This window comes from Lampetra fluviatilis, chromosome 20, assembly GCF_964198595.1.
Source record: "Lampetra fluviatilis chromosome 20, kcLamFluv1.1, whole genome shotgun sequence".
NCBI classification, from domain to species: Eukaryota; Metazoa; Chordata; class Hyperoartia; order Petromyzontiformes; family Petromyzontidae; genus Lampetra; species Lampetra fluviatilis.
The window spans coordinates 9640775-9661468 of record NC_136294.1 but is presented as its reverse complement, the minus strand read 5'-3'; the positions used below and the strand labels follow the sequence as shown (position 1 = coordinate 9661468).

Here is a 20694-nt window from a genome sequence, read left to right as displayed (position 1 = left end):
TACAATTTAATAACAAAATGTTGCCTAATTTTTCATTGATTGTGCTCATTCAAATAATTAAGCATGTGTGTGTTCTTGTTGGGTCGGATAATATTTCTTCAAGGAGGCAAGTGCTTTTTTTTCTTCCTATCCAACCAATTTTTCAAACTTTCTTTCTGAAAGAAGCAGTTTTTATTGACAAATTTGCACACTGCATTCCCAGATTCTGATAGAAGTGTGTCAGTGGATAATAATCAGACAGACAAGCCGGTCTATAGTTCAGTTCTAATGTCAAATTCGGAAAACAGACATCGAGTTATAGCTATATGGATGAAAAAGACCGAAATTTACATGCGTGGAAACCAGAATATGACATTAAAAACAGGGTATTAATAATTACGTTGAACCCAGTTTCCATAGTTGGCCACCAAACACACCTCTAACTGTACACAAATGAAGACTATTCCTGTAGGAAAAACCCTTGCCATGGTCATGTCGATCACAACCCCCACGTTTCAACCTCACTGCCGGTCGTAGACCGTGCTTTGGGCCGTTCAAAGCGAATCTGTGCTCCTGCAAGGTCCGTGCCGTTTTGGGCACGGATCTTCCGATGACCTCCTCGGACCCCACTCCTATTAAGAGGTCGTCTAAGTACGGGTTACATGTTGATGCCGTCCTTTCATAGGTGGGCAGAGATGAGAGTCCGGACGGAAGAACCTGAAATGCCACACATCTCCCTGCGACACTGAAGCGCTAGAATTTGCGGTTGCTTTTGAAGATCTTCACGTGCAGATGCGTCTTCCAAGTCCACCGATTCCATCCAGTCACGTAGCTCGAATGCGTTTGCGCTCGATCGATGCAAACAATAATCGAGTTTGAAACGGCGATATGATCAATCTTTTGAACCTGCTGAGATCCAGGATGGCTCTGTAAACCCCCACATGGTTTGGGGACCATAAAGAATCATGAGTAGATTCCCAAATCCTGCTTCCCCATCGAGACTTCCCTCGATGGGGAAGCAGCAGACAGGCTCTGGGACGGATGTGGAGAATTCCAGCCCATATCAAAGCCTGATTATACTCCGAGACCCACTCCTCCCGAGTGGTCCTCTCCCAGACTGCGGCAAACTGCATCAGTCTGTTGGGTGCCAGGACCAGCCGGCACTCGCCGCCCCCTGCCCCCGCCCCCCCACACTTCATTACTTGAGGGAGGCGGGCTGGGATGTCTCGAGGGAGGCGGGCTGAATCTCTTGTCGCCTCCACCCACGGGAAGAGCGGCCACTTTCTCGGGCCTCTTCCCCCTGTGGGCCTTCCCAGTCTTCCAGGCAGCCTACTGCATCCGACTTGCGCTTCTGGGATCTGCCAGCAGCGTTGTTTCCATTACCCTGAAGGGACCGAAAGGGACGCTTGTTGGGACCGATAAGCATCTCTTCATTCTGCTTTTTTTTCCCTTATGCTGTTCCAACGTGGCGTGTGCCACTTTTCTGAACAGCAACTTTCCTTCCACCTGGAGTTGTGTACGAGAGGGCCTTCAATGACATAGGGAACCCTTCATGCCCTTGAGCCACAAAGACTGTCTGGTAACCACCGAGGAGGTTGCCATTGTTCAGGTGTTCCAGCTCACCAAGTTCAACCCAGCATCTGTGACAATAGCCATTGCGAGCTCTGGATTGCGAGTGCAGTGTGCTGGTCATTACCCCGTGGCTATTTTCTTTCTTTCTCAGTTAAAACGGAAAAAAATTAGGTTCATTGTTCTCGATATTTTTCTATACATGTGGCAAACTGGTAATCGTTTTCTTTAATGGTTTTTTTTTGCATGTGGTTACCGGTAATGGAAAAGAAAAGATTTTAACAACCCTCCTTAGGTAATTACTTTAGTCCATTTTATAAAGGTGTTAATTTAGCCATAAGTATGCAAATTAACAGCCCTGAGCATCTTGAATTTTGAGTTAAAGCCATCAACATTAAAGTATGAAATATCAGCACTGATATCCCAGGCACTTGTTATTTTTACAGTCTGCTATACACTTTTGTTTTTGTTCCCTACCTTTTGTTGGCACTGATTTATTCCAATTTCACTACTTATATTCTTCTGTTTGTTTTTATTTGTGCCATTTATCCAAGGCCACTCTTGTCAGACTTATTAACTCAACCGACGTTAAAATAGTATAACGAATGTCATTTACCTACTTACACGTTCAACACAAAAAAATGATTTTAGACTACTTTAAAAATTCTACAGTAAAACCTTAGATTGCAAATAACTTGGTCTGCGAGTGTTTTGCAAGACGAGAAACATTTTCTTGATAAATTTTAACTTGATAAACGAGCGAGGTCTTGCAATACGAGTAGTACGTACAGTATACGCTTTGTCTGCCGAGCGTCACGTGATCACAACTGAGCCGATGGTTCTCTCTCTCGCTGCGGGATTGTGGGTAATCGTCTCCCATGCTCGGTCTCAGTCGGCGTGCCTCACTCGTATAGTCAACATCCGTGCGAGCGTAGACTGTTTACTGTAGTGTTGTGACCACGTGTGTGTGCGTAAAGCATTTTTTTTATTTTTGTGTCCAAGTGTAGTGACTGTTCTTTAGTAACTGTACTGCAACAATGGCCCTCTCCTCCTCTCTCTCGTCTCCCTCACACCAGCCACGATTAAATGTAATTAATAAATTTGAGTACTTTATATTAAATTTAAATAATACAAATATAAAAAGGTATTTTGTACTAATCATTTTTATATGAATATTTTTGGGTTGTGGAACGAATCATCCGAGTTCCCATTATTTCTTATGGGGAAATTCGCTTTGATATACGAGTGCTTTGGATTACAAGCACGTTTCCGGAACGAATTATGCTCGCAATCCAAGGTTTTACTGTATATTGTTTTACAATGTCACTGCCACCACCAGCACCAAATCCAAACTGTCAGAATCTATTCTCCTATCTCATATGCTTGCACAGACAATGAATAAAAACAATCATATTCACGTAAAATTTTTTTTTTTTAACAAATCGTTTTGTACGAGCACCACATCTGTGAAATAATATGGTAACAAGTCTGGAGTTGTGGTTCCCCAGTTCTTAAGAGAAAAGATATCTCCAGAATCCTGAGAACTTCTCAACCCTGGCTATTCTCAAACAGATGTCCCAGGTTGTACCATTTTCATCTGACAGGTGCAGTGCTCATAGCAAACTATATGCTATAATTGTGCTGTAGATCGGTAGCGTTTTAAGTAATTCAATAAAAGTGGACATATTTGTTATCTGTGCGAGTGCATGAGATGGGAATAAGTGACGTTATGGAATTGGCCGGAGTGGCGGTGACGTCAGAAGAAATAGGGGGTAGAGCATTCGAGGAGTGGTCTGTGCAATGCACTACCACATGAGTTTCATTCTCGGCCAGCCCCCACTGACCAGCGTGTAATATGTACAAAGGAGTACACTGACGTAGAGTTGTAATATACTATTATCAAAAATAGAAGCGAAAAACTATTCATTAATTTATGACAATGCGTTTAAATATAAAACATCTATAGCTGATGCCAAATGTATACACAGTTGAAAACAAAGCGAATAAAAAGCTAAAGTGTGCAAACACACTTTTTAAACAAATATATTAAACCGCCAATTGCTATATTGCTATATCCGTTACATCATTGACGTGTCTGTAAGACTGAGTATGCACACACATTTTGCTACATCACAGCAAACCAGCAGCTCTTACAATAACGGGGTCATCTTCCTGCTATTCACACAGGGGCCGTTCCACGTTAGTGTCACAAGATGATGTTTTTTTCTCATCGCAGAAACTAAAACTGTAAAACACGATGCCGGCTTAGCACGAGTGTTGCACAGACGTTGGGCAGATGGCAAGGGCTGAAGGGGACTCTGGGAGACAACGGGCGGCAGAGGGGGAGGCTCGGGGAGAAAGGCGTTCTGCAACGGGCAGGGGGGGGGTGTGCGGGGGCGGTGGGAGGGGTGGCGAGCTGTCGTGTGCAGGGCTCACCTGGAGGTCTCCTCGGCGCGGCCCTGGTACTCTGCGACGAGCTGTTCCCACGCGGCATCCTCGCTCGTCAGCCTGCCCACGGCAAAGCACAGCAGCAGCAACACTCATTCACACTCGCCCGCTCGGCCATCCGCCCACCCCGCCCACCCCCCCCCCCCCCTGCGAGTCTGTCGCACCATATGTGCCCCCCGCGCACTAGTGCACACGCGCACGAACAGGCGCGATGGGCACACACGTGATTGTACGTGTACGCGTTTTATGTATTGTTGTGTATTTGCACGTATTGCGTGGGAGAGGTAGAGCAGTGGTTAACATACTACACTATGAACTGAGCATCCCGAGTTCGATTCCCGATCATGGCTAACATTGGTGGGGAATATCTGACCTGGTCTTGGGCCTCTCCATGGGCCTCCTCTAAGTCAATTCAGCCTTAAAATTAGTAGTGGAGTGTGTAACACAACAGCAGTAGGGAGACAAAGGCGAACAGGCATGGTGCTAGCCACACCCAACTCTCCTGTACTATGCTGTGAGCGAGTCCCTGAATAGGTGATCACAAATAACACATTCCTGCGGAGGGAGCTGGTAGGAACGTTGGGTTGCTCGGTCAATGGCCAGGGTCAACGGCGGCGTGGTGTATTCCGCAAATATGGCCGACTGTGAGGGCGGGCACAAGCCGGCGTGAGTAGGTTAAACGTTGAGTTTTATAAGGGCACCACGGGGTGACCAGCCCCTCCCCACCCAGCCTCACCCAGCCTCACCCCTCCCACCCCCCACCCAGCCCCACCCTCCCCACCCAGCCCCTCCCCACCCTCCCCATCCAGCCCCTCCCCACCCAGCCCCACCCTCCCCACCCAGCCCCTCTCTGCACGGCGGACACAATAATCATCTGTGGGCTGGTGTAACCAGGAGGTTCCTACCAGTATAATTTTCCATTACAGTATATGGGCTGAACAGGGGATCAAAATTGTTGTGTCGGTAGTGCATCTGACCGTCAACCTGATCTGTTAACTCGTAACACATAAGCTGTCCTCCATGATCTGCCCCAAGCCCCGTGCAATTCTCCATTTCTAACTCTCCGAGTAAGCCGTGCATCAGGACTTGATAAAGAGAATGGCTTCTGGAAGGTAATGACAGAACAAGTTTTGAGGTCCCTTCAATCGTATCTTACCCACACAATGGGTGCTGTGCTTTCCCCAGACCAATGCGATAGAGCTGTCCATTGCATGGTAGGGGAGCTATTTTTTTTATATTCTCAAAGCTGGAATTTTCCAATTTAAAATGGGAAACCAAATTTAGCACGAGGTTTTTGTGCAGTTATTGGTGACTGGGCTGAAACTACCAGCCTCTTTTTACACGTGCGTTTTAATTACAATATGGACAGATTAATAAAAGTCAGCACCATATAATTACTTATGGCAATTCCAAAGTGAAAATATAAATTGTCCTTATTCAGCCCTGGCAGTGCATTAGACGTTCCCTTAATCATTGGCAAGGACGCTCTGCTTTATGGGATCGGAAGACAATCGTTTAGCATCCCATAAAAGAACGGCGGGCAGTTCACACAAGCGGCCCCCTTGTAGCCCCGTTTATTATTCCCTTAACGAGCCCTTACCGCTGTGCACCGCATCAATTACGGGCAATATTAGAGCTTGGCATGTGACACGGGAAGCCAGCATGGAAATGCCTTCACGGATGACGTGATGTGTGCAATGTCTAATGCTGTGAGCCAGATGCAGTGCCCGCTTTCATTCATGCTAAATTATTCTGCAGACAGGAGAGATTGAAAATTGAACAGGGAGCCAATCCCCAATAAATGATGGTCAATGTCTCTGCTCAATGCGGTGTTGGGTGTCCCTCACTTCTGTTGAATGTCCTGAATCTATGGTGGAAATTCAGAAATCCCATGGTAGGGAGAGCTCTCCCAATAGGAAGACACTTTGCGCTTTGGTAAGTGCACCTGCCTCAGAATCAGAGAGTTGCGAGTACAAATGCCGGTCGGGGTTCAACTCGCCCCGATCGTTTCTCTGGGATGAATAAATTAAGGAGCACTTTTTGGGAAGCCAACAGTGGTTGTCTACAAAAATAGAGACTTTATTATTTAATTTTCTTTCATGTACTGCAGGGGAGAATTAAACGTATTGAATTCACATTATATTAGAAAAAAAATACTTTGCCGTCTGGATTCCTGCCTGCCTGACTGGATTCCTGGCAGTTGTGATGATATCACCCGCGAGCCAGATCCGTGCGTCGCGCTGATATCACGCCTACCCCCACCTAACAACCCTCCATCCTGGCTGTGTATCCTGCATAAATGCGTGAGCATTGCGATCATTCATATACGTCATATCATACTATATTAGAAAAATAAAGTATTGCTGGATGGATACGTGGCTGGATTCCTGGCTGGGGCAAGTTCACGAGTGCGGTAGGTGGTGACGTCACCACACATACCTGCAGGATGACTTTAACCCTCATCCCACAGCATTGAACTGGGCTCTGCGTGGTGATGTCACCCCAAATCCACCCCCCTCCCAACCCCCTCACAGAGGCTACATTCATCATAATTTGTTTATTTGTTTCACACCTTGTCAGCCCTTGGGCAAGAACCCAGAGTCTGAGGCTTACATGCCTAAGCCAGCCATTTACTTTAATATTTAAGAATTAGATTTTTTTTTCCACTCAAGGAAACGTTGAAACTCACTGGTACTGTTACAATGTATGTAAGAGCAATGGCCTTTAGTGCAAAAAAACTTGTCTTTATCGGAGAGGTATTGACAACCTGGCAATGTCGAACAACCAAATCGGTGTTATCTTGAGGAATGCAATTCACGCACTGAAAAGCCAATCGGGTTTTAAACTATTTTTCATTTTATCAGGTGAGGCCCACTAAGCGACATAGGTATTTTTTAGAAGCGACCAGTCCACAAATGATACCGCAATTAAGTGTCTAATCACGTGGAAATCTCTAGCAGCCAAATACTCTAAACGCATGTTTCTAAATGTGGAGGGAAAAACCGGAGGACCTGGAGAAACATCCACGAGACCACGGGGAGAACATGCAAACTACAAATATACATGAGTCAGGGTCGGGGTCAAATCCACAACTTCCTGTATACCAGGCGAGGTAGTCACCATCTCATCACCGTGGCACCCAGTTAAGGTAAGATGCAGCCTAAAACAGCTCTTACTTCACAGATGCAGACCTGGGTTGTGTATCCCAGTTTGTTAGACAAGTTTAACATTTTGTTACGGAGAAAATAATACTTTTAAAGTTAGTCAGCAATGCTCCACTGAACTCCGTGCATAAGTCCAATATATTATTATCATTAATGCAACGGCACTGAAATTATGTCACTACATTGCTTCTGTGATACTCGGATTTTGATCCATTAACAAATCGTCAAACTCATGTCAGACAGCCTAAACATAACAACTCAAGTATATATCAGAACAATTAATTTCTGGGGTTGTTTCTTCGAGTCATCTGCTCTGTATGGTAACTTGGATACATGACAGATCAAAATGAGTTGCGGTTTATAGGAACTCGTGACATTTTCTTTCATTATTTTTTATTGGGATTACACAGAGCAACATCGGCCCCCTACTGTGAAAACATGGCAGGACCCTCTTGAAAAAGAGTCTTGAGAGTCAGTGAGACTTTCCTGGTTAAACAAGCATACACGTAATACCAATAAACCAATGTGTATTCAGTGTTAGCAAAATGTGTTACATTTTAGGTATTTAAATACCACACGTCACAATATGTGTTTACATGCGATGTGTTTTGTTGATTAATAGGTCCAAGGACGAGTGGTATTGCAGTAAATCTGAAACTTGCAAGTGAAAAGCAGACCGCGACGTGATAGTCATTGCATTAATTCGTGTGCAATTTGTAAGGGCGCGGTGACACAGACCTATTTCATTCTAAGGTTATAATCCCTTGTTCGTCACGACGTCCTTTTTACTTCGATGTCTCAATAGCGTGACGGAGATCACGTGACGTGAGGGTTCTGCCTTTGTAGTGAGGGTTGTGAGTTGACGCCGAGGAGGGGGGAGGAGGCGCCTCGGCCCCCAATGTGGAGTGACGTCAGCCGCTAATTATTATGAATTGGGGGGGGGGGGGGTCCATGTGGCAGACATTACCCGTTCATGATTATTAATGAGGGGGCTGGTCGACGTGGAGTGACGTCACGAGCGTTGCAGACTCATTATAGTAGGTAATAATAATGGGGGGGGGGGGGGGGTGTCCATTTGGAGGACGTCACCTGCTCATGATTATTAATGAGGGGGGCTGTTCGATGTGGAGTGACGTCACTTGCGCATAATTAGTGAGGGGGGAGTAATCCATATTGAGTGATGTCACCCGCTCATGATTATTAATGAGGGGTGGGGGGTGTCCATTTGGAGGATGTCACCTGCTCATGAATATTAATGAGGGGGGCTGGTCAATGTGGTGACGTCACGAGCGTTAAGGACAGACATTCCTGGGTGATTATCGTAGGTATTTTAAGTTAATCCGCAAAGCATGGACCTGTCTGCAGATTGATGGCCGAAACAATGTGGTTTGCATCACGAGGTCAACATTATAATTTTCATAATAGTGAAGAACATCATGAAAGAAAACTTTTACAAGCTCATGTGATTCAGTTCAACTCCAAAGCAGATGCTTGCTCATTAGATTGGAATGCCTCCTTATTACGGTCAGCCTATGAGACCAGACTGATATCAGCCTTCTTGATTTTAGTTCAATAGATACGGTTATGCGTTGGACAACTGCTTTTGTGAACAATGCATTGCATGAGTAAGATTCACACGCTGTTGCACAATTTCCAAAAATCATGTTTTTTCCCCCCAAAAGCACGGCTGCATGGCTCACCTGGTTATGTCTCCTAAGACCACAGACATCTTCTTCTCCGCCTTGGGAGTGAGAGGCACGCTGCGGGGAAAATGAAAAAATCATTAGCCGTTATTGGCACTTACGGCTTAATTATTAACCATACAAGACCAAGACACTTGTGAATTCGCAATTTCCAATTCCGAGTCTGGCCCCCACGCCTCCCCCAAAGCTTGTTGCTCCGAGACACATTTTTGTATAAAAAATATATACTTGGGGAAGATTTTAAAAGCTTGCCCATGGGTGGATTGCATTAGTTTATCGAAAGCTCTGTTTTAACAGGAATTGGCCCCGCTGGCTAGAATGCTTGCCAAAGTTGTATTCCTTCTGCTCAGGATTCCTGCAGCCAATACAGAGGCACACTCCATCAGACGCACATGAGTAAATGCCAAAGCAGCAGTTATTTTTTCGATGGCCGTAATTGGTACGCTATTGATTGTGCTCTGGTGCGTACATAACTTACACGGGAGTTTTCTAAGCAGTCCAAATCAATGTTTTCATCTCTTATTGTGATTTCTTTTCTTCTCCTCCTCCCTAGCACCCACCCACACACTACTGCTCTCCCTTTTTACATCTTATCGGAGCAACAACTCATTCCAAACAACATTGTCCCATCGTGCTACTTACTGCTGGAATTTGGACGCCCGTGTATACAGATACTGATTTTACTGGGGTTTTTTCCTGTGAATGCGATTTTATTGTGCAACATTTCATGTGTGAGTGGAGTTTAGAGTATCTCACGCGCTGTGTTACAAGCATGTCAGCTCAGGTCCAGTTCCTGGCCATGATGAACAACATTATTAACACAATGGCCTTTTCTTTAGGTGAACACCACCTTAAATGAATACCTGCTACATATTGGGGATTTAACAGTTGCTGGGCATTTGTGGTTCTGGCCACACCGCCCCCTAGTGTCTTGCCAGTCTTAATAGGCGCTCACTGACAGCACTTCCCCCTTTGGTATATAGAGCTAAACGTGTGGAGCTTTGATTTTGTCTGTAAATGTTGAGGCTTGAGTGAGAGAGTTCATTTATTTGTTTTATTGCCGTTCCAACTCCCAGCACCCAAAAGCATGTTTTAATGGTGCCCTACTCACAACCAATCACGTTTAAATTGACCGTAACAGGCAGCTGACGACTCCACAGCCCGCTCTGTCAGGATACACAGCAGGCCGTACACTTCACACGCTGGTACACACACTCGCACACCTACGCAGCACCTTTCACAAAAGCACTATTGCGCAGCTAGCAGGCAAGCAATTCCACCGATGCCTCATCTCACTACTTTTGTTACCTTTCCCACGAAAAGAATCCAACTTCTAATAAATCTCCCTCTCCTGGAGGAATTGTGTGCTTATAAATTGTACGAGAAAGACAACTTGGTATTAAAGTGAAATCCTCTGCACAAAGCTCTGTAGGCTCTTCACTTTCCTCGCGGGAACGCGGCGAAAACGGATTAAAGCTTCGGCAAACAACATTTACTCAGCTCCGAACTGACCTCCGAGACAGATTTCCATCCTGTGCTCCGTGAATTTAATCTTTTGGCAGTAGCGAGGGACAAGCCGGTCCACGCCACCCAAAGCTCGCCGCGGCCCAAACACATCCCCAGCTCGCGGAAGGCGCGTTCGTCAAAACATTTTACATCGTGTTATTTTTCTGTCGCCATCCCGTGCGATTTTGCATTCTGGGGTGCGAGCTTGTGGCCTTAATCACGTCTCTCGTTCGACGTCCCTCCCGGCGGGCAGCTATCGACCTTCGCTTGCCGAAGAACAGGGCTCAGCATCGGGTCAAAACGAGCCCACGCTCGGTTGAGCGAGTGGGACGGAGCGGCTGTAGGTGGCACAGGGACGCGCACTCCTAAAGGGTTAATATACAGGCTCCATAAAACTCAGCCAGTTCCCTGGAGAACATAAATCACCTGGTGCGGCAGGCTGCATTTCCGCTGTTTTTCACAGCCGTGGCTTTGGCGCGGGTGAAGAAAAACGGCATTAGGTCTAATCCGGCCAATATTTTTTCAATAACGTATAGGGCCTGCTCATATCGCAAGCGAAGACAGCAGAGTGAATAAGGACAAGCAATAACATGAAGGGAAGCTGGGTTCGGATTGAGTTTAACCCCACTCTGTGCTGCATCACGCCCCAAAAAGAAAGAAGGCACCTGTCTGTATATGTAGGTAATCGAAAAAAGCAAAGAAAAGGTGTGTGGATTGAACTTCCTCTCTCATTATAAGTTGGACTGAAATGAACACCGGGTAGCAATTGTCAGCGTGTTAAATGGGTAGTGCGCAGCCGAAGTTTTAAAGTTACGTGGAAAATGGCTTTGTGTGGCTGGGGTGGAAAAAGGGTTAACTGTGTTGGTGCAAATGGCTTGCATGCGCTGCTCCACTTAAAAGCCATGATTGGACAGTAGATGTGGAGGGTTTGATTTTTGCTCGTTTTGAAGATGAACATTACTAATCAATGTTAAGTTAGCCCAGTGGCAAAGAGAGCACTAAAATCGAAACGAGGAACAAAGGCGAGGCTTCTTGTGCAAACACATTACCGCCTCCATTCAAATCCACTTCAAGTAAAATATGAAAAACAAAACAAAAAAACACACAAGCAACTGTGTTTTGTGAGAATCCAATTATATTTCACGCTTCTAATGAACTTAGTCAATTAAATCCTGTCATAAATAGTAGGGCACTTAACATATTTCCAATTAATGAATAATTGTGCAGGCAATGAAGAAAAAAAACAGGCACAAGTGATGATGATGGATAAAGTATTTATCGGAGATTGTCTAAGCTGCTGAGACCGGCACAAAGAATGGGCACACGACAGGGTGAAGGTTAACCCATTCACCGACCTAGCAATCACCGCATTCTTCCAGCTGCCGCAACAATAGCCGTTTACAATTCTTGACGAAACACAAAAAACCCTCAAGGTAACCGGGCTTTAAAATAACGACGTTAATGACAACGCAAGCCAAAAGCAACGTGGTGATGCATCATTCTGCTGCAGTCTGTTATGAATCGCGTTTAGGAAAAATAAGTACAGGCTCCCCTGCGATAAATTAAACGTCTTGCCAGTGTTCTGCAAGAGTGCGGTGGTGGTATGGGCGAGGGAGTTAATGACTGTAATACAGAGCTTGCCAAAGATTTGTCACATCGCACAAAATGTGACCGCACATTACTTACGTTGCCAAATCTTACAGCGGCCTTGGTCATGATGCGCACAGATATTACAAGCAGACCTTTGTTGCGGCATTTTTATTATTATTTTCCTCTCCAAGCGCATCTCAAAACATAAAACAAATGTTTGGAGCCCTCTCTCGCGAAATGCTCCAAGGTTGCATTATTCACGAATCTATACTTGAGGACAAATTTGCGTGCGGCGGTGACAGGTCAAGTGCGTTGTGCAGCGAACGAAACAAAATGCGCAACCTCCATCTGACTTGCGCCATTTTTTTTCGGGTGGGGGAAAAAATGAATCAAACACAGGTCATCCCATTCGAATTGAAGCCTTAAATGGTGCATAAAATTTGGGCCGTCCTGGACTGGCAATGCAATAGAGAAATTCATCAGGCCCTTAGCGGTATTTGTTAGCCTTTCAGAGGGTCACCTTGACGACGCTTTTTGCAAACAACGTGACATTATTCTAACGCAGTGAAGTGCATGCGTGAATAAGTCGTCACCTTGTCAAGGCACTCGAGCATAAAGGATACAAGTTGAATTTTAAAATGCCAAAAAAATTATCTGCACAAGTGTTTTTGCTGTGAGAAAGTAAAAGTACACACTATGAAAACGGGCCATTGTCCAATATGTCACCTAATATATCTTTCCGTTTTAGGGCAGTGTTATTGACGAATGTTGTGGGAATGTCGTGGGTCTCGTTCATATGCTTACTGCCAATGGCGTATGACAAAAAATGTTTTTACATAGGGTGTCCTTTAAAATAAATGGGGAGGATAATAACGTGCTGCATATACATTACAGGATTATATATATTTTTTGGAAGGGGGGGGGGGGTGTGGGGGGCGGATCTAAAAATAAAAAAATAGCAATCCTGAAGCTCAAAAATGTTAGTTTACAAATAAAGCAATACCGACGCGTTGTTCACAGCGTCCACATGCTGCGCAGACACGTCACGTGCCAGGCAGTCCCGCTTTAGTACCTGTGCAGTCACTACTGCAGCAGCAATTGATCGTGGTTTTGTGTGGCGTGCTTTTTACTTGTCTTTCATCTTGCTTTTTACACTTTTAATCTGTAAACGTGCTAAATATTCTGTAGATGGGCTAAATGGAAATAGTGGTTTTGTTGATAAAATGTAAATCCTGTACTGGAGTTCTTCACCCTTCTGCAAGCCCAGTATTTTGAGGACACACTGCACAATGGTCAAACTTTGAGCTCGATGAGACTGATGTGGGGGGGGGGGGGTGTTAGTCAGCACCGATGTGGTCAACAGATTACAAAAAGCTGTGAGGCCATGAGCACAAAACCCAACCCGAGTCCCTTCATCACCGGTGTTGACAAGACACCAGGTAAATTACTTTGAGGCTGAGTCTACCTAAAAGGGTCCCACAATAGATGCAGCTGCTCTGGATGCTCACGGATTAAAATGTGAGTCTATTATGTGGAGATTTTTTCGTGTGTTATGCGACCACTTTGCTGCCCACTACAGCGAGCCCATTGACTGCAGGGCAAATGCAGTTAGCGAGTACCTATGAAGGCAATCACGGTACACGGTTTGGCAAGCACCAAACACTCGGCCACGTTCGTCCCCCCTCCAAGTGTTGATGTTGATAAAGCACACCATGTACTCATGTTAGGCTTAATAGTCTTCAGAAGCCCAGGCTGTGATCACATATCAATCGTTATAAAACTAACCTGGGTCAATCGAATTTCCATAATGATTTAACAGCTATGCCAATGGCCTACTATCCACATACACAAATGCGTGTACACACACAGATAATGTGTAGCCTTAGACTGTTGGGGCAAGTGCTGTTAGCGAGCACCTATGAAGGCCGGCACGGCAATTGAGGGGTGGGTGGCCAGCACCACGCCCGACCGCCTTTGTCTCCCTAGTGGTGATGTTTACACACCGCACCGGATACTCATTTGAGACTGAGTCGACCTAGGGGAGGTCGAGGATCGGTTCAGATAATCGTCACTGGTGGTGACCGTGAGCGTGAATCAAACCCGGGTCACTGGGTTTGTAGCACAGTGCGCTAACCACTAATACTACCACTCCCCACAAAAACACATGCACAAGTACGGTAAGCCTCTTCCATACAGGCCAAAATCCAATTTTAAGGTTGAGGGTTGAAAATATTAAACGCCCAAATAGCTATGCAAGTGTTAATGTGTCCATTGAATAAATATTCAACTTTGTACAAATAAAACATTATAAAAAGCCACTCCTTGTCTATAAAATGATTTCCATGTCACTTCATTATGAAACACAAGCAATGATCACAGTATGTGTACAATCACCGAATCTGGTGGATTTGGAGGAACGAGTTTGATTGCAATCTGGGTCTCATTAACAGCATGTGCAAACGTGGAAATGCACAGAGACTGGTAGTGAATAGATAATGTAATAATATTAAGTAATGTAATGATTCACTCCACGCCAGCAATGCATTTTTATCACAATTGCATTTTTAAATAAATGTTATTTTTTACAGAGCAATAATTATAACATCTCGTTTGCATTGCCTTCAATTTTTTTCATCTTTTTTCTACGTTTTGGTTACGTCCCTTTGGCTTCAATGTAAATTGGGAGTGGCCGCAGCATTGGTTTGCATACCGTGCGATGAACCCGCCGAGACCTGGGCTAGATTCCCAGTTAGGGATAATATCACTGGTGAATAATACCTGAACTTGGGATACCCGCTTCACCAACAGTGAACTGAGTATCACGGTGAAATAGCGTCGAAACGACCTTCATCTAGCAGTGGATTTACACAAGGACTATAATGATTATTTTTACATAAATTGCGAGTAATAGATTCTTACATGCACGACTTGAATTGATGCATCGTTACATGGTCGATCAATATTACATTGCAGCTATATTGCACGTGTGTGCGTATATATGTATGTGTGCACAAATGTACTATATATGTGTCATAATTATGTGCGTGTGTGTAGTTACTGTTAGAGAATGTATAGTATTTCACATCTAAGGAGTCCCTATTGTACGGATGAAATACTAAAGCTGTAGACACTAAGTAATTAAAGCTCCTCGGTTTTTATTGCATGAAAAAATTTCTTTCCCAATTACAGCCACCCAATTGTGGTCACGAGGAAATGGGATAGCTTTAAAACAACATCATCCGAAAAACATAAAAACTTTAAATTAGGTCCGTTGAAATAAATTGATGAATGGTTATAAAAAAAGGAAATAAAATTAAACTTTTCAATTGGCTTTGAATCATATTTTTTTTTACAATTGTGGGTTTCATTTCATTGTGAACTTTGGGTTTGCAATAAAAATAGAAAAGTGAAGGGAAAAAATGTCGAAAATATAAAACGAGAAATAAAATACTACTAACACTCTCACATATATATACATACACACACATATGCACTCTCATACAAAGATCCCCCGGAAAACATTTAACAGACTGTTGGGGAAAATTCTGTTAGTGATCACCTATTGAGGCCGGCACGGCACACGATAAAGTGGTATGGTCAGATTCACACCCCAATGCCTGTCTCCTCCCCCCCTGCTGACGTTTACACACCATACCAGGTACTAATTTAAGACTCAGTCAACCTAGGGGAGTTCCAGGATCGATTTTGATATCACTCACTCCTGATGTTAGCCGTGGCCGGGAATTCAGGTCACTGGGTTCACAGCGAATTGCGCTATCCACTATGCCACCACTCCTCACACATTCTCAAACATACATATAAAACAAAGACACCCCATATAGCCTCAACATACTGTTGGGGCAAGTGCTGTTAGCGAGCACCTATGAAGGCCGGTAGAGCACACGAGGGAGCAGGTGGCCAGCACCGCGCCCGGCCGCCTTTGTCTCCCCAGTGACCATGTTTACACACTGCACCAGGGACTCATTGGAAGCTGAGTCGACCTAGGGGAGGCCCAGGACCAGTTCAGATAATTGTCACTGGTGTTAGTAGCCGTCAGCAGGAATCCAACTCCGGTTGCTGGGTTCATAGCGCAATGCGCAAACCGCAGCACTATCGCTCCCCACATACAACAACCGCCATTCGCCACAAAGTGGCGGTGACGTCACCATGGCACTTGTGCCAGGTTATGTGCAGGCAGGTCACGGGACAGACCCAGGTACCATAGGTCGACTTACATACATATACACACACATGTTCACACTTGCCCTCCTCACAACATGCATACATATGGTAAAGCACAAGCTGAAACAATGGCAAGGTGTGAATTTTACACCAAGTATAAAAAAATATATATACATGCACGGCCAGCCAAACAAGATCATTATTCTAGACAATGCATACTACACAGCCCTACGATGCAATGTTAAGCTGCTAAAGTTCAAAAGGCAATGAGGAGGCTGCATCACAATAAACAATTGGAAGATGCAGATTATTGTTTATTGTTAGTAGGCAGTGATATGTTCAGGGAGTCGTGGCAATGAGGTGGATGGTAGCCGTAGTACAGGAGGATGAAGTTCATCCAGCAATGGATGAATGGCTGATGATGTAATGCAACGATAATGTTCATGAAGATGATAATTGTGCTGCGTCGCTAATTAACACTCCGCCATCATAATAAATTAAATTCAAAAGGCACCCTTAAACAATGGATCTCAGAGCACCAATAATAAAAAAAATTGTATGTAACAATGATTAAAATACTCTTTCTATTACAGGCCTTTTACAATCCACTGCTGGATGAACACTTACACAGCCCCCCCCCCACCCCGTGTGAGTCGTGGGGGTTGTTTGATCATACTTGACAGTGTCAGCTGAAGGGAGTAAAAGCTCAGGACCGTTTCAGATATCACTCAACGCAAGGATGCTAAGCACTGCGCCGCCACTCTACCCCCCCCCACTTCATTACATGTTCTGATAAATATTTATAACATATAGCTGTATTCGTGTTGAAAAAGTCATTAAATTGAGAGCCACCTATTAAACCAACAAATGAGAAAATGCTTTGAGAGCACCGGGCAAGCACAAAATTAGATAAAGCGTGTAGGTCAGCATTCAATAGCTCACTTTACACGAACACTGCACCCACAGTGCGTTCAATGGGAAAGCGTGCACTTGAGAACTTTCAGACATTGTTCTTGATCGTTTAAAACCGGCCCTGTCATGCCGAGAGATTCACAAACACCGTCTCGGCCACCACAGTTCATTTCCGATCTATGACAACGCTGCCCTTTTGCCTTCCAATTTCGCAACGATACTTACACAAATGAGCAACTGCTCGGTTGGTAAATTGGAGAGTGAAATCATTAATATTAATGAGGCATAAATCAACGCAGGAGCAATCGAATTTCTCTTTTTTTTAAATGCACTGTCAAAATGCTAATGTCTGTTAAATAGTATTATTATAATTAATGCCGAGGGTTTGAATATTAAATGGCGCTTTTTTTTTTCCCCCTGCCGAAAGAAATGAAATGGGGTTTCCAGGTTGCCTGGTTTTTAAGTGTGGCACAATGAAAAAGAATCCCCACTCCAATCTGCAACAATTTATCATCCAATAAAGTGTGATGTCCCTCATAGACATGGCAGAACCGTTTTTGAATGGTCTGCCATGAAGGGGGGGGGGGGTGTAAAAAAATAAAATACTGCCATTCAAAGCAGGCGAATAACGTTGTTCTGTAAGTGGGTGTAGATTCATTCCTCTTTTCCATTAATACATAAATAATAATCGCTTTGAATGTATCCGCGAAAGGTTCACCAAGTCTCAAGTATCTCTTTCAGGAGGTGTTCGCATTGGGTTATTTAGCCCAATTCCTTATCGATGCGTTTGTTGTTGTTGTGAGTAAACCATAATACCCTACGGAAAACACACACAAGGGTATGACACACGTAATATGTGCAAAAATAGATTGGCAACTACCTACTATACTGCCTACCTCAATGGCCCTGTGTGATGGTGTGAACATAATCCAACAAGAACTCGATTGCAGGGATGCACCACGATGTCCATCGGACAAAAATGTGAATTTCAGATCTCGTAGCCATCGAGCAAAGCAGTGTGGTAATAAGCATATTATAAAAAATGTACCATAAAACAATTCATGCTGTTGGGTCTCCCATAAGCTTGGATGATTCATGGGTCATATTACCACCAACCAATCTCCATCAACGGCTTGATACGGGATTATTTTAGTCGTCTATATCGAAAGTGCATCGATGTATTTTATGGCAATGCTCAACTTGACTTCAATCTTGAACCGATTATTGTACCAAGTCACCCAGCTATTATGTTACAGTGCCAAAATGAGTATGAGGTGGTGTGCTCTCCTCCACCGATGGTTCTGGGTCAGTGGTGGATATTCCACATTCCTATGGTAGAGGCGAATCTCTCACATGGACAATAACTGTTGCCTTCACACCAAGAGCTGCAGCCTCAACCAAGCTGTATCCGTTTCACTGCCGCACAACGAAGCGAATCAATCCTGGTTGGGAGTTGAAGTAACGTTCTCAACCGAGCGACATTTCATCATCGAGCAAAAATTATGTATGTACAGTAAAACCTTGGATTGCGAGCATAATCCATTCCGGAAACGTGTTTGTAATCCAAAGCACTCGTATAACAGTTGTGATCACGTGATGCTCGGCAGACAAAGCGTATACGTACACTACTCGTATTGCAAGACCTCGCTCGTTTATCAAATTAATATTTATTTTAAAATTTTGCTCATCTTGCAAAACACTCGCAGACCAAGTTACTCGCAATCCAAGGTTTTAGTGTATCACCCTTTGTTAAGCTATTGTTGGATGAACGCTTCCCCAAGCCATGAGGTCATAAGGGGGTTATTCGTCCGTACTTAACCACGCTGGTCAGTGAGGGTTAGCAAAGGCAGGGCGCGTAGATGTCGAAGCGCAGAATTACAGTACATAAATTAACATTGTTGCATGGTCCTATGCTGACCGCTATAAAGTACAGCCCCGAAGCTGCCTCCGACAACTTGGCATGCATCGTGGCCACTCATCCAAGCACGATTCCAGCTCAAACCCTGCCTTCGTTTCCAAAATCTAACGAGACCGGGCGCATTCCAGGTTATTTGGTCATAGGCAGCAGCAATTGTACAGTAACGCAAAGTGTTTTTGTGGAGCAATTCACTTGCCAGCACAAGAGATGCCAATCGTCACCAGCAAATCAACATTAACGTCAAAGGTGTAATATTTTTGTTTGGCAGCACCTTAAGAAAACTGCCGCGACTCATTCAGTATCCAAATGGCTGCGTGTTTCACACAAAAAGCAAATAACAGAGGAAGACAACAAGAGGGTCGACATTTTTTGTTGTTGCCATTCCTTGTTTTATAATGGCGTCATTTTGTAGTCAGCGCGTCAGTTCTCATCTCACCTTTTAGGCTGTTCGGTGCATCGCTGCAACGTCCCATCCTTCTTAAGGGCCCCAATAGCCTCGCTCACGCACTGCATGGCTGGTACGACAGATAATGGAAAGGTCGGAGTTCAGCACATTGTCCCGACCGGCACAGAACGTCATTTATATTAACAGCCCGTCAAAGACAGGCAGCCTGATTGCACGCCGTTGTTTAAACAGGCGCGCCTCTCCACCACCGTCGGAACGCCTGCGAATAATTTTGATGCTTTCAGCGCGATTTCCGTTTTATTAAACTGCCAACGAGAACAGCGCCGTTAATATCGCGCCTCGTACCATTCTGCTTTATTTAGCATCACAAAAAAACCTGGCGTCTTAGGTATCTGAAGATATTGGTTTAACACCTCCTGATATTAACGTTAGATTGTGGTAATTATTTTTTTTGTAATACGGCATTGTACAATTTAAATAGACGCCACCTTAAATTACATATACAACCAAAAATTAGGAGAATGGCAACATTGGAAAAACAGGGTTAATTAGCAGCACATTTTAACACACATCTGTAATCCAGCGACTTAAGAGGCAGGACTGGTGGATCACACAGATAAGGAGCCAAGATGTGTGGCACATCAACTTTGCACAGCAACAAGGTGCTGTAAGAGGTAGTACAGCAAGTAGGTTTATCTCAAGGCTGTCTGGATAACGACGTTTGAATGGTTATTCCTTTGCACAAGTGGGATTTCTCAAAACATTTCAGCTTCCTTCTGCACAAAACCAAAATAATTATGAGCCAAACATCCCAAGCAGGAACCTCCTGAGAGTCTTCAGACTTGGTGACATTACTGGGTAGACACCATGCAAATTTTGCAAAGGCAACAATTAGAAATATCCTGATCACCTCTCCCACTGCACAGCTTTTGCTACATCCCTGCATCACAATGCACGTGGAGGTAGTCGCCATGATACGGTCTCAAAAACAGGAGCATCTGTACTCCCCTGGGACCCACATAGAATTATGCTATCGATTTGGAATGGGGCCTCATAAGCCAGGGAGCACTGGGGTCTGGCATGAAAAATGGGCAGTAGCAGCACAGAAGAAAAGTCGCATTTCCTCCGAGCAGCCGCGGCAGAACGATCATCAAATGTAAAAGCGCAAACACACGCAAACGCGCGCAGAAAAACACGAGGCGTAAAAGATAATTGTGTTTATTCCACGTTTGCAATTAACGCTTGTGTTCTTGTGCATCTGCATTTTATAATTGAGCGCTAGGAGAACAAATATTTAAAAACTGCCAGTGCTCAGCG

General features: G+C 44.4%; 1 protein-coding gene across 1 annotated transcript in view; it reads right to left on the bottom strand.

Annotated features, from left to right (window-relative positions):
• Nucleotides 1-20694, bottom strand: part of DSN1 (DSN1 component of MIS12 kinetochore complex) — a 61872-nt gene that overhangs the window by 21667 nt on the left and 19511 nt on the right. Inside the window, exons 7-9 of the mRNA XM_078865582.1 lie at nucleotides 19408-19486; nucleotides 8861-8920; nucleotides 3985-4056 (exon numbers count right to left, since the gene is read on the bottom strand). Coding sequence (XP_078721708.1) covers nucleotides 3985-4056; nucleotides 8861-8920; nucleotides 19408-19486 — 211 coding nt within the window. The remainder of the gene's footprint in view (nucleotides 1-3984; nucleotides 4057-8860; nucleotides 8921-19407; nucleotides 19487-20694) is intronic.